Genomic DNA, 14,815 nt, shown 5'->3' with positions numbered 1-14,815 from the left:
TAAAAATATAAAACTCAAATATTTCAGCCTCTAAATCATTTTTAGTCAAAAAAGATAAATTACTGACATTTACAATGCACATTATCCTTTATTATTAATAGTATGCGGTCCGATTGCAACCATGCAGCTTTAAAGGGGGAGCTTTACAGGGGGTATGGCTTATCTAAATGAGATGTAAATGAGCCCTATTGTCACTCCCAGCAGGTGAGAACAGGTGAGAACACAATCTTTAGAGGCAAATTTCTCCCTATTAAGCTTTTTTGAGTGCCTACTTTCAAATGGCCACAACTTCTCCAAATATTATCAGATTTCCATGTGTTACACATCACTGGAAAGATTGGAGACTACACTTTCAGAATCTGTAAATAACTCAAAATGCCCCAGAACCGACGTGTGTCCCTACTTTCCGTGACTGGTCACATTTTTGCAATTGAAATGACTGTGGAAAAAGTGTCCCAATCAACTTGAATTCACCCTATACTCTTTGAAATCAAAATTGCATTGCATTATGTTGTTCTAAATACCAAATAGTTTACTTAGAACATTCATCATAACCAATTATTCAGTTATCTTGTTCCAGGTCCGACTCTGGTTCAAATTGTGTCCTCAGAGACTCCCGTTGCCATTTCTACAAAACATACCCTCAACTGTTGTCAAGGCAACACTCCACGTGTGTTGTGTTAAAACGCGCCACAGAACAGAGGGGCGGGGTGAGCAAAGCTCATTATCATTTAAAGTCACATGCACTGAAATGGCTTGCTGAAAACAGAGCTGTTTTTGACACGGTAAAATGAGTGTTTTCTTACAATACTAATGAGAATTTTTAATTAAAGTATATTACAAACTTTTCATTTAGACACTAAAGAATCATATTAACCTGTACAAAAATGGCATTATATGACCCCTTTAAGCCTCTATTCTTAGAAAGCTGGTACTTCTGTAATAATGCATCTTGTTGTAATTTGTGAACGAGATTCGGTACAGTCGGATCTCTGCAATAACAGAGATACCAAGAACTGTCATTCTGCGACGTGAGCGTACAGATATACAGGATTATCACAGTTACTGGCATACAGGGTTTGATTTACATACAGTAAACATCCTAGTTATTCTAATACATACGTATAAAAGACATTAAATCAACAAAATATATATATTTGAACATTATTGAGACAGTTTTTGGTCCACATGGTTCAAGTAACGCGTGTGTGTGTGTGTGTCTTGAACATTTCCGCGTGCTTCGCTATGTGTGTGTTTGTCCATTCGTACAAAGGGTGTGTGTGTGGACGTGAAGTCACGTTGATTAACTTTAGATAGCCCTGTCAACCCACAAAAACCCTTTGTTTATGGATGATTTGATTAGGAAAGTCACGAGTTGGTGTGTGGAGTTCCATCCTTGCTTCATCCGGCCAGATGTCTGATTGAATCAGAGCATTATTGCTACACCACATTCTTACTTGTGATGTCGCTAAAAAGTGGAATCATCTTGCAGTCATTGTGGACAAGATGCCACCGTTGCAAGACTGTGATGTTGCTCTTTTAATAGGATACAATTGTTCAAGGTCGATGACTCCCCGAGAAGTAATAACAGGAGGAGATGATGATCCCTATGCCATTCGAACAGACTTGGGATGGAGCATAGTAGGTTGTTCTTCACCACATTCCAATCTGCCTGGAATCAGTGGACTGTGTCATCGCACTACGGTTATGGAGCTCCCTTCTATCACACCAGGTGATGTGATTTGCGTCCTTGAGATTGAGTTTAAAGACACTGAAGAAGAGAGTGCAAAGGTGTCTCAGAATGACATTCTTTTTCTCGAGAAATTAAAGGAAGGTATATGGAAGAATGTTCATGGCCATTATCAAATGCCACTTCCATTTAAGGTGAGACCCAATTTGCCAAGCAACAAACAATGGTCTATGGTTAGACTCAATCATCTCAAAAGAAAGATGCTAAAGGATGAGTTGTATAAGGAACGTTACAGTGAGTTCATGAATGAGATCTTTCAGAGAGGAGATGCTGAGGAAGTGCACAGCAGTGGCAAGGAAAGAGAAACATGGTACTTACCTCATCATGGTGTCTTCCATCCAAAGAAGGTTGACAAGCTGCGTGTAGTCTTCGATTGTTCTGCAAGGTATGAAGGCAATTCCTTGAATGATCATCTACTACAAGGTCCTGATTTGATAAACAATCTTAATGGCATCTTAATTCGATTTCGTCAACATCCCATTGCTCTTACAGCGAGAAAAATAAGTATTTGAACCCTGCTATTTTGCAAGTTCTCCCACTTAGAAATCATGGAGGGGTCTGAAATTGTCATCATAGGTGCATGTCCACTGTGAGAGACATCATCTAAAAAAAAAAATCCAGAAATCACAATGTATGATTTTTTAACAATTTCTTTGTATGATACAGCCGCAAATAAGTATTTGAACACCTGAGGAAATCAATGTTAATATTTGGTACAGTAGCCTTTGTTTGCAATTACAGAGGTCAAATGTTTCCTGTAGTTTTTCACCAGGTTTGCACACACTGCAGGAGAGATTTTGGCCCACTCCTCCACACATATCTTCTCTAGATCAGTCAGGTTTCTGGCCTGTCGCTGAGAAACACAGAGTTTGAGCTCCCTCCAAAGATTCTCTATTGGATTTTAGGTCTGGAGACTGGCTAGGCCACGCCATAACCTTGATATGCTTCTTACAGAGCCACTCCTTGGTTATCCTGGCTGTGTGCTTCGGGTCATTGTCATGTTGGAAGACCCAGCCTCGACCCATTTTCAATGCTCTAACTTAGGGAAGGAGGCCCCGGTCATCCTCTCCTTAATAAAGAGCAGTCGCCCTGTCGCATGTGCAGAAAAACACCCTCAAAGCATGATGCTACCACCCCCATGCTTCACAGTAGGGATGGTGTTCTTGGGATGGTACTCATCATTCTTCTTCCTCCTAGTGGAATTATGACCAAAAAGTTCTATTTTGGTCTCATCTGACCACATGACTTTCTCCCATGACTCCTCTGGATCATCCAAATGGTCATTGGCAAACTTAAGACGGGCCTGGACATGTGCTGCTTTAAGCAGGGGAACCTTCCGTGCCATGCATGATTTCAAACCATGACGTCTTAGTGTATTACCAACAGTAACTTTGGAAACGGTGGTCCCAGCTTTTTTCAGGTCATTGACCAGCTCCTCCCGTGTAGTTCTGGGCTGATTTCTCACCTTTCTTAGGATCATTGAGACCCCACGAGGTGAGATCTTGCATGGAGCCCCAGTCCGAGGGAGATTGACAGTCATGTTTAGCTTCTTCCATTTTCTAATGATTGCTCCAACAGTGGACCTTTTTTCACCAAGCTGTTTGGCAATTTCCCCGTAGCCCTTTCCAGCCTTGTGGAGGTGTACAATTTTGTCTCTAGTGTCTTTGGACAGCTCTTTGGTCTTGGCCATGTTAGTAGTTGGATTCTTACTGATTGTATGGGGTGGACAGGTGTCTTTATGCAGCTAACGATCTCAAACAGGTGCATCTAATTTAGGATAATAAATGGAGTGGAGGTGGACATTTTAAAGGCAGACTAACAGTTCTTTGAGGGTCAGAATTCTAGCTGATAGACAGGTGTTCAAATACTTATTTGCAGCTGTATCATACAAATAAATAGTTAAAAAATCATACATTGTGATTTCTGGATTTTTTTTATAGATTATGTCTCTCACAGTGGACATGCACCTACGATGACAATTTCAGACCCCTCCATGATTTCTAAGTGGGAGAACTTAGCAGGGTGTTCAAATACTTATTTTCCTCACTGTATGTGTGACATAGAGAAAATGTATCATCAGCTTCTTGTGGCGGAAAGAAAGGAAATCTTAACCAACCCGCCAATGAGTTTCGTATGAAAGTTAATCTCTTTGGTGCAACCTCATCCTCAGGGTGTGCAAATTATGGCTTGAAACATCTTGCAACTGAAAACAGTGATTTGTATCCCTTTGGTTCACAGTTTGTGATCAAAAACTTTTATGTAGATGATGGAGTAATCAGTGTGGAGAATGCAGGAGAAGCCATTAAGGTTGCAGATGAGGCAAGGAAGCTCTGTGCTATGGGTGGCCTACGGCTCCAAAAATTTGTATCAAACAGCAAAATAGTACTGGACGGCATTCCCACTTCAGAAAAGATCTTTGACGTGAAAAACTTTGATCTTGCGTTACCCCTAGAAAGAATTCTTGGCATACAATGGGAAAGGCCGTTCGAAGTTCAAGGTTCAGTTGAAATCGGCGAGGCATATTGTCTACTGTTGCTTCTGTCTGTGATCCCTTAGGACTCGTCGTACCTGTTCTGTTGAGTGGAAAGAGAACACTGCAGGAAGTGTGTAAGCGCAGCAGTGGATGGGACGATCCTCTACCAGACGCACTCAATCTAAGGTGGGAGCGATGGAGACAAGATTTGAATAATCTGCAGAAAATAGATGTACCACGAATATATGCACCATCTAGTTTCGGAAGAGCTATTCAAATTGAATTGCATCACTTTTCTGATGCTAGTGTCTACGGGTATGGTCAATGTTCATATTTGAGACTTAAAAATAAGGATGGAGATATTCACTGTGCACTAGTGATGGCAAAATCGCGAGTTGCACCTTTTAAGGTTACAACGATCCCCAGATTGAAGCTAGCTGTTGCTGTTGTTTCTGTCAAAGTGAGTAACTTGCTTAAGCGAGAACTGGACTATGTTGTTAACGAGGAGACATTCTGGACTGATTCCAAAGTAGTATTAGGATATATAAGTAATGAGGCACGCAGATTTCACACCTTTGTTGCAAATCGAGTACAGAGAATACATCTCAGTACAAATCCTCATCAGTGGAAGTATGTTCAGACGGAGGAAAACCCTGCTGATCATGCATCCAGGGGTTTGACAGTGAAGGAGTTACTTACCTCAAACTGGTTTACTGGCCCAAAGTTCTTGTGGGACAAAGAAATGTCTGTGCCAGAAGAACATGTTCCTGAACTTCTTTTTGAAGATCCAGAGGTGAAGTCATGTTGTGTTTTAAATACTGAGTGCACAAGGAGTTGGAGCCTGGTTGATGGTCTTTCAAAGTTTTCTTCTTGGTCAAAGGCAACCAGAGCTGTAGCTCATCTCTTGAGAAGAGCCAACAAAGTCAAGTCTAATCATCTCAGTACTGTATTAGATTCAAGATTCTTCTAGGTGACTCAAAGCTTAACGCAAAGGGCAAGCGTATTAGTAAACCGTCCCTAGTTAAAAGACAAATGCAAAAACGTGTTTTATTAATGGAGGGACATTAGGGTCTTTCAAGGGTTTTTCATTACAATCATTGAGACATTGTAAGATCAATGATTATTATTTTAATATTTCTAAACTCATGTTTCTGAATTTTAATGTTTTTTTTTGGGGGGGGGGGTCATAAAGGTCTAAAAAAATGTAAAAAAATAAAAAAGTTAAATAAAATAAAAAAAAGAGGACACTGGGAAATTATTTGTACTTGTACACTTGGTGTGATGTTTGCACTTTGATGTTTGTGTATTTCTGCGTGGTATTTGTTTTCCAGCTTTTCTTTGGTTTCATTTATGTTATGATAACGAAGGTCTTTTATTTTGACATCCGGTTGAGAGAGCAGAGGATGTGGATATATTGAGTGTTGTCCAAACGGTTCAGTACGGAACGAGGCCTAGACGCATAAGGTCGTAGCATTAACGGTTCACAGTGCAAGGAGTTTTTAGCTTCTGGTTTAAATGGAGAACAAGGTACGGTCTTTGACATTTGTTATCCGTGTGTTTTGAATTTGTTTCTTTGTGTAAAGATTGTTTGTTTGTAATGTTGTAGTATGTTTGGGTACGTTTTGAATTATTTAGTTTATTTATTTGTTTTCATGTATGTTTGTTTTATGGTTTATTCATTTGCTGTTTTTGTTTTGTACAAAGCTCTTACGGGTTGATTCCCGCGACGCATGATGGCGATGTTTATGGTGTCCAACGATGATCGCAATAAAGTGTGGGAATCACCAGTCCAAGACTCAATCCGTTATTAAGCCAGGTAGCTACAAAGAGTCACTCACCCATGCAGTTCTTCATCATCATAAATCCACTCTCATAGCCAGGGAAACAGTCGCACTGGAAACTGCCCAGGGTGTTCACACACGTGCCATGACCACAAACATCAGGAGAGATCTTGCACTCGTCAATATCTGTGAAAATTCATGCACACACAAAGAAACACATTAAATGTTTTATCAATTTCAGCTGAATGTATGTACAGAAACTCAAAAGGTAGCACAAAAAAATAATCTTAAAATTATGTAACATATGGAAATATTCATATAAAACAGTTTATATCATTGGGTCATATAGGGCAGCACATCATTTTTTGAAGAATGCAACTGTGGTAGCAAAAAACCCCAATATCTATTTTTATTTACTACTGTCCTCATAAAAACGTTAAGAAATTTCTCCACTCAATCTTTACTGATGAATATGATTGGCTTTTTCTTCACAGACACTCAGTATCACCTGTGCAGTTTTGCTCATTGGTATCCAGTGCAAACCCACTGTCGCAACGACATCTGAAGCTTCCAATGGTGTTCCGACATTTTCCATAAATACAGATGCTTTGGAAAACTTTACACTCATTTATATCTGAGAAAGAGGGAATTTCATGAACCTCATTATTTAAACAATATGAACGTTAAACAGCATCTATGAACAGTGAGAGCTACAGTGAGAGCTTAATTCTCAAGAGCAAATAGATTTATTTGACCTTTATAAACAGCTCTGCCAGTGAGCATGTCGCCTTTGTTGGCGAAGCCTGGTCCTCTTGGGCACAGAGCATCAAACTGCCGTGTGCCAGGCTCAGGGCATAAGTCACACTCTTTGCCCCATGCCAAACCCACCGTACAGCAACACAAGTCCATACGGAACCGTCCTGGTACCGGCTGCGTACACGCGTCTTCATCATAGGTTAGGAAACAGGGTTCTGAACGAACATCTGGAGAAAAAAAATACACTTCCCATCACTTTTTAATCACTGCACAGATAAAGTAAGGTATAAATAGTACAGCACAATCACTAGTGGCTGATGTATTTCTACTGCTGCACAGTATATACTAAGGGTGTGAACCTACACTGGTCTCAGTTCGATTCGGTTCGGTTCGATTACGATTATCATGCCATCGATTCGGTTCAATTCAATATCATGATGCATCACAATGCATTGACGATGCACTGCATCCTCATGTATACAATTTTGTCAGTCAGTTATATGAACTGAACCTTTAATTTGACCTGCTCAAAGAAAACACGCTTCTTGAATGTATCAAACAAAACTCAAGTCTGGGCACAGAAGACAACAGGAGGATTTAGAACAAATACACAAAATACTAAAAGCCACTTCAGAAGGTGGTCTGGGCCGCATTACAGTCAAAACTAAAGTCTAAAAGCATCTGGTTGTTGAAACCACATATGTAAATTTTACTCCTCGCAACAATGCTAAAAAAAATTAACGTGTGAGAGCGTGTTATGGGCTATATGACATGTTATAGCCAGATATGACAGCACTACTGAAGCACGAATCGGCGCAGACAAGTAGCTGCGTATCTCTTCATCAAGCCAGCACACAAACTACTGAAAGTAAAGTCGTAGGTGCTCAACATACAATCATATGCATTAAATGTAAAGAAACTGAATGATCTTACCAGTGCTGTTGCCGCGCTCTCTCCTATTGTGGTCTTTGATTTTGAAATTAGCTGATGATCAATAAAATGTAGCTCATATCTGTTGTTTTCAGTGACGTGAACTCCATTACATGTGCATATAGTGCGGGAATTGAAGATCGGATTTATATCTGTTTTGCGGAGATAAATTTATGCGCGCAAGTGTAAATTAAATCGTTTTGATAAATCAGATAGCTTTGATTTACACATAGCACATGTGTTCTCCAGGTCGTCCTTACCAGGTTGTTCATAAAACCCGAAATGTGCCCAATGTCGGCTTTTAAAGAAGTTGGAGCATTTTTTATTATTCGCACTCACGTCTCACCTCCCTGCCATTGTATGCTACCGCGACAATGCACGTATGTGACAAATGACGTCAGAAAATAATCAGTACATTATAATCGTTATGGTCTATTACTGAACCGATACCGAATCGCCCATGTCTGCATCACGTTGCATCGAAGAAACGATTAATTTCGACACCCCTAGTATATACCATCATACTGCCCAGCCCCAGTCCTGATACGAAGACGTGTTAGAGATTAAAGGGATCCTTCAGTCAAAATTAAAAACATATAATTTACTCACTCTCATTGTTGTCGTTTCAAACCCATAAGACTTTTGTTAATCTTTCTTCGGAAAAAAAAAAAAAGATGTTTTTAGCATTCTCCTCAATTGAAAGTTCATGCAACAAAAATTTTCAAGCTTCAAAAACTTTAAAAATTAAAGTCTTCTGAAGTGACAAGAATGTTTTACACAATGAAGATTTAATTTAGCTTTTATTCAGCTCGGTTCCCTTTTGAGGGAACTCAACACTGCATCATGGTGTTGACACAATGAGAACGCATCTGAAGCATGTGTAAAATACGCCAATCTTGATTGGCTGAAGGCGCAACTCGCCCGTCATCTCATATTGAGTCAGAAGCATCTGAGGTCGCACCGTGCCATTCATATACCGGGCGTGCTCAATCGTGCAGCCGGCAAGCTCTAATGACAGCCTACACTTCCGGGAGAATGGAGACTCTACGATGCGCGCTTACGGCCTGAAGTGGAACCTGTTCATTGAGTGGTGTTCTTCTCTCCGGGAAGACCCCTGGAAATGCCTGATCAGAGCTGTGCTATCCTTCCTGCAGGGTGTAGGCTGTGTTCCTCCAACCTGAAAGTTTATATTGCCACTATTGCCGCACATCACAATCCAGTAGATGGTAAATCTCTAGGGAAGCAGATGTGATCATCAGCGAGATTTGCGAGATGTCCACTGGCTCATTTAGTTTACACTCAAAGGTGATTGGGCTCTCAGGCAAGATCCCAATTCGTCTGTACGTTCCGACGTGACCTCTCCATTCCTACTTCAGGGAACAAAGGTTACATACGTAACTGAGATGTTTCCCAAAAATGAAATGAGACACTGTGTCACGTTGCCATGCCTCGGGCACGCCTGCTTGTCTCCTTCAGACAATGAAGCTCATGACGTCTAGTGCAGGTACCCTTTTTACGCACAGGCGTTTCATGTGATGTCATAGTATTGCCGTATCTCTGAGGGAAAGGAGTGAGACACAGACCACTCAATGGGAGTTACACCCTTGCACGACTGCTCTTGAAATTCTCCTTAAACACTCCTTAGGCAACATGAACTGGCGGCTGGCTTTATGGCCCCAACTTACTATAAGACCAGCCAGCAGCCAATTCACATTTCGAATTATATGCTCTGAAAGATGATTGAAATTGTGGGGCAGCCCTGGTCTGTATAAAAAATTGTATGTGTACTGCGCTAGATTAACTGAGACTTGTTACAGCACTTGCACGCTGTTGCCCCTTGTTTTTCTGATTGCTTCTATTGCTCTCCTCATTTGTAAGTCACTTTGGATAAAAACGTCTGCTAAATGATTAAATGTAAATGTAAAATAAATGATTCTGATAACGGCATCCCTGCTCGCAGAACCACATGCAAGATATTAGGTGCAGTGATATCACATCTGTAGTGTTTCACCAAATTATGAGATAAAATCTTCAAGTGTGTGGCCAGCCTAAGACCATCCCTTCATTGGCTCCACAAAACACAAATATTTGCTGACAATGTCATAAATCACAAGTTCCATCTAGATAGATGAGCAGAGTGTGTAAAAGACACAGGGCATGTAGCCTCTGACATTCCATCCATGAGAACGGCGGAGGATAGAAAGCTGTTAGCCGGAGGGGTAAACATGCATAGGTATAAATGGTATAAATGCCATAAAGTGACCTCTAAGCTAACCACACTGAATTCGGTGCAGAATGGGTTGCTTAACAGTGCGTGGAAAGCTTACTGCCCTATAGTGTAAGCAGGATGCTCCGCTGAACAGCCTGTTGGTTGGGGTCACCTACTGGGGGCCCAGCAACACTGTGACCGATTAAAACCATGTGTTGTTGAGGTAAAATGAGAAGGTACCTGGTGACGGCTGCACTTGCCTGAGGGGCAAAAGGCAATTAAAAGCCTCATCCTCCTTTTTCTTGGACTTGCAGCAGGATTGCATGGCTTCTATCGCTGATCCAAAAAGCCCATATAGGGACCTAGGGACATAGGTGCATTGAGAAACAATAGGCAATCCTTATTCATGGTTCTAGACAAGTTAAACTACAGATGTCTTTGTACTGCTACCATCAGCCCCATAGGACGACCCACAGCCTGCTTACTGCACCTTGTAGTTCTCATCACAAAGTCAGCTGTGCATCCCACTCAGCTGCTTGAGCCTCATCCTCTTCCCCATGACTAATTTGGAAAGAAGAGGGTCTGAACCAGGGCAACTCAGTTCCAAATTCACCTGGAATGACTTTCTTCACTTCTGGAGCATTCACAAGTAAAAACTAAAGAAGTCTGAGCATGATAATGGGTCCTGTAATGCCCCAGGCCTACACAGGTGGTACAAACAAGCATGCTCCAATACAAAAACATGTGGTACAAATGCGGTGCAAGTCTTTCAGTTCAATTTGATTGCCACAAGCAAGCTCTTAACGCATTATACTCCATCACGTCTATTGCAGACTCAAAATCCTGGCCAGTTGATAATACCTAGCACATCAAAATCAACTGCAGGCGGTCAATCCTTTACCTATTTAGCACCTAAACTCTGGAACAGTCTTCCTAGCATTGTTCGGGAAGCAGACACATTCTGTCAGTTTAAATCTAGACTAATCTATCTCTTTACTATGGTATACACATAGAACATTATCAATTTATATTATTCAAATCAGTTAAATGATTGTTTTAGGCTGCATTAACTAGGTCAGCCGGAACCGGGAACACTTCCCACACCTGATTTACTGGTTACATCATAAAAAGAATGGCATCTACGCTAATGTTAGTCCCTCTGTTTATCCCGAGGTTTACTGCAGTCAGCCGGATTCGGGCCGTATCCAGATCAGACGGTGGACCTGTGCCTAGACATGACCAACACATCCCTGAAGTGTCAGCAGAGACTGTGTCAACTAGACTCTCCCCTGTGAAGGCCTCATCGACACAACATCCTCAACAAACCCGTCTCCGGCGTGATGACTCCGATCTTCTATCAGATGGAACTGGACAAATATTCTAATCTAATATGACTTCTGACCTGTAATGTTGCCAGAATCATAATCATACACTGTTTGTTCGTTGGCCAGAGGAGAACTGGCACCCCGACTGAGCCTGGATTCTCTCAAGGTTTTTTTCTCCATTCTGTTACCTGATGGAGTTTGGTTCCTTGCCACCATCACCTCTGTTGCCTTTGGCTTTTGGTTTGCTCTGTTGGGGACACTAAATATTCAACTATATTACTGATCTGCCCGCATTGACACTATATGATAATTGAACTGAGCTGGATGACATCACTGTTTTCTCCAGAGTGGCTGTACAGCCTAATCAAATTCTGTTGCATTATTTTCCTGTTTAACACTGTGAAGCTGCTTTGAAACAATCGGCATTGTAAAAAGCGCTATATAAATAAAGGTGACTTGACTAGCATTTGTGCAAGGTCGCATTTTATGGCACGAGCCATAAGCAGAACTTAAAGGGTTAGTTAACCCAAAAATTAAAATTAGACCATGATTTACTCACCCTCAAGTCATCCTAGGTGTATATGACATTATTTTTTCAGACGAATAAAATGGGAGTTATATTAAAAATGTACTGGCTCTTCAAAGTATTATAATGGCAGTGAATGGTTGTGTCATTTTTTTAAGTGTATTTATCCATCATATAACTGCTCCATATGGCTCCAGGGAGTTAAAATGAAGCGAAGTAGCACGTTTGTTTAAGAAAAATATCCATATTTAAAACTTTATAGACTAAAATGACTAACTTCCAGTGGAAAGCCATACGCAATTCGACTTACGGCAAAAGAGTAACCCCGACGTGATGTATAGAAGCATCGCAAGCTTTGACGCCTCTCGCGGATAGGACTGGGCAACAAACTCAAGCCCCTCTTCTCTTATTTCGAAATCCTCCGCCATTTCTCTTTAAAAATTCTCATTTTAGACTCTAATTCATGAATTAATTTGGTGTTTTGTTTTGCTCTATCCTCTGCGCTTCTGCGTTCATCAATATGCATGCGTCAAGGGTCAGGGGTTACTCTTTTGCCGTAAATCGATGTGTACGGCAATCTGTCTATAAAGTTTTAAATATGGATATTTTTCTTACACAAACGCGCCACTTTGCTTCAGAAGGCCTTTATTAACCCATCGGAGCAGTGTGGAGCAGTTATATGATGGATAGATGCACTTTTATGGACTTCAAAAACAAACAATTCACTGCCATTATAATGCTTGGAATAGCCAGGACTTTTTTAATATAACTCTGATTGTATTCGTCTGAAAGAAGAATGTCATATATACACCTAGGATGACTTGAGGATGAGTAAATCATGGGCTAATTTTGATTTTTGGGTGAACTAACCAGCTGATACAGGGGAGGGGGGAATGTGGAACACAGTCCTCCAGCAAGCTGAAGCGGCCGGTCTAAACAGTGCTTAGACAACACAAACTGCAACAGCTTCTTCGCAAGCCAAGGCAGCAAGTATGCTTAATTGCAACAGGATCTGTCACAACCACCACAGCGCTCTGGAAGATGCTAGCCCTCTGATGCTAGCCGCTAATTTGCAGTGAGTAATGTGGTTTATTATCCTTTAACATTCACAAGTTCAAGAGTGAGTCTTGAAGAGCAAAATTCAAAATGTGAATGGGCTGCTATCTTATGGTAAGTTAGGGGCGTTGGTGTGGCCATAGAGCCAGTGGCCGATTCACGGTGCCTAGTTTTCAAGAAGAGCTTCAAGAGCAGTCACACAAGGGCGCATCTCCCATAGACTGTTTTGGCGTGCTCAGTTGGGGACACAAAATTTTTCAACTAAATATCCAAATCTAATTATTAAACTAAATTAACCATATAAACTAAATTACTGATCTAAAGACCACACTGTCACTGTATGATAATTGAAATGAACTGATGACATAACCGTTTTCTCCAGAATGGCTATACAGCTGAATAAAATTATGTTGCATTATTTTCCTGTTTAACACTGTAAAGCTGCTTTGAAACAATCTGCATTGTTAAAAGCGCTATATAAATAAGGTTGACTTGACTTGACTTGACTAGAGTGGTCTGTGTCAAGCGACTTGACTGAAAAATAAAAAACTTTATTAGTTCTGGGGTGCTAACAGTTTTTTGTAACTTAATTTGTGTTTAAAGATGAATGAAAGTCTTATGGATATGAAACGATATGAGGGAGAGTAAATTATGACAAAATCATGCGTGCTACAAAAAAGCTTTAGCAAGGGAACTGCCAGTGTTAATATAAAATAAAGTTATCGGAGTAGTAGTTAAGTAGTTATAAAAAAAACTAGTTATGGTTAAACCACACACGATCAGAAGGATTCCCACAGATTCAGACCAGAAAACATATTTCAGGGCATTAAAGCCAAAGACGGACTGATGGAGTGATAGTGGCTATGGTGAAGGTGAATTAATGACTATGACAAAGAGCTGAAGACAACTGATACTCCAGCATGACTCACCCACACAGAGACGTCCAGTGACATCCAGTGTGAGACTCTCTGGACACTGACATTTAAAGGATCCTCTAGTGTTCACACAGTGTCCATTATGACACACACCAGGAAACACCTCACACTCATTCACATCTACAGAGACAGAGAGAGCGACAAAAAAGAGCATTGTGATTAACTAGGTAAGCTTAACAAGACAACATTTTTTACATATGACAGTCACCTTCACATGAAGCTCCTCTTGGCCGAGCAAATCCTTGTTCACATACAGAATCTGTGAACATTAATAATAGTGTTCATGAAATGAAAGGCATATAACAATTCATTCTTTTCCTTTGAAAAGACATACAGCCATACATCAGGTTGAAATTCAAATTATACTTAACATATACACTACGATTCAAAAGTACACATTAAATTTATCAAAAGAGACAAAATCTAATTATTAAACATTTTTATTTAACTTTAAATTAATCAAAGAATCTAAAAAAAAATTATCACAGCTTCCACAAAAATAATAAGCATTAACTGTTTTCAACATTGATAATAAGAAATATTGAGAATAATCTTGTTTTTGTTATTTTCTTTTAATAAAAATAGACGACAACAAACCATAAAAACAAGGAACTGTCAGCACTGCTTATAAAATATTACAAGCATCCTTATGACATACGAATACCATATAGATATTATTGAGTACAAACCACTTTTAAATATGTCTTATTGTCCAGTGAACTGGTCACAAATAGATTTTTCAAGCATATTAGAATGATTCAGAAGGATCAAGCAGTGTGACATGCAGCTTGTGAAAGTAAAAGGTCTGTAAAGTTTCAAAGAAAGTCAAAAGAAAGAAGCGATTCTGAACTGCCTGAAACGTAATTCCTGTCTCACTTCCTGCACAAACCTATGTAAGTGTTAAAAATATGTAGTTTTGTGTTAGAAACATCCTGCTCAATTTGTGCTTGCGGTGGTGGTTCGGGGTGATCAGCTACTGTACTTCCTCCAATGTTTATTATTGGACTCAGGCTCGAAGGAGGGGTTTAGAGAGACTGAATCCTTGATCTAACAGTTTCGGACACTGTGAAAGAA

At 40.2% G+C, this 14,815-nt stretch overlaps 1 protein-coding gene across 1 annotated transcript in view; it reads right to left on the bottom strand.

Annotated features, from left to right (window-relative positions):
- The window catches only part of fbn2a (fibrillin 2a), a gene marked incomplete at its 5' end in the record, with an annotated part of 230,050 nt that overhangs the window by 131,243 nt on the left and 83,992 nt on the right, over positions 1-14,815 (bottom strand). The window contains 5 exons of the mRNA XM_079803998.1: positions 6,062-6,190; positions 6,513-6,638; positions 6,760-6,987; positions 13,736-13,861; positions 13,950-14,000. Coding sequence (XP_079660124.1) covers positions 6,062-6,190; positions 6,513-6,638; positions 6,760-6,987; positions 13,736-13,861; positions 13,950-14,000 — 660 coding nt within the window. The remainder of the gene's footprint in view (positions 1-6,061; positions 6,191-6,512; positions 6,639-6,759; positions 6,988-13,735; positions 13,862-13,949; positions 14,001-14,815) is intronic.

The sequence above is a fragment of the Gobio gobio genome, assembly GCF_949357685.1.
Source record: "Gobio gobio genome assembly, chromosome: 22".
Classification (NCBI taxonomy): Eukaryota; Metazoa; Chordata; class Actinopteri; order Cypriniformes; family Gobionidae; genus Gobio; species Gobio gobio.
This window is presented reverse-complemented; position numbering and strand designations above follow the sequence as displayed.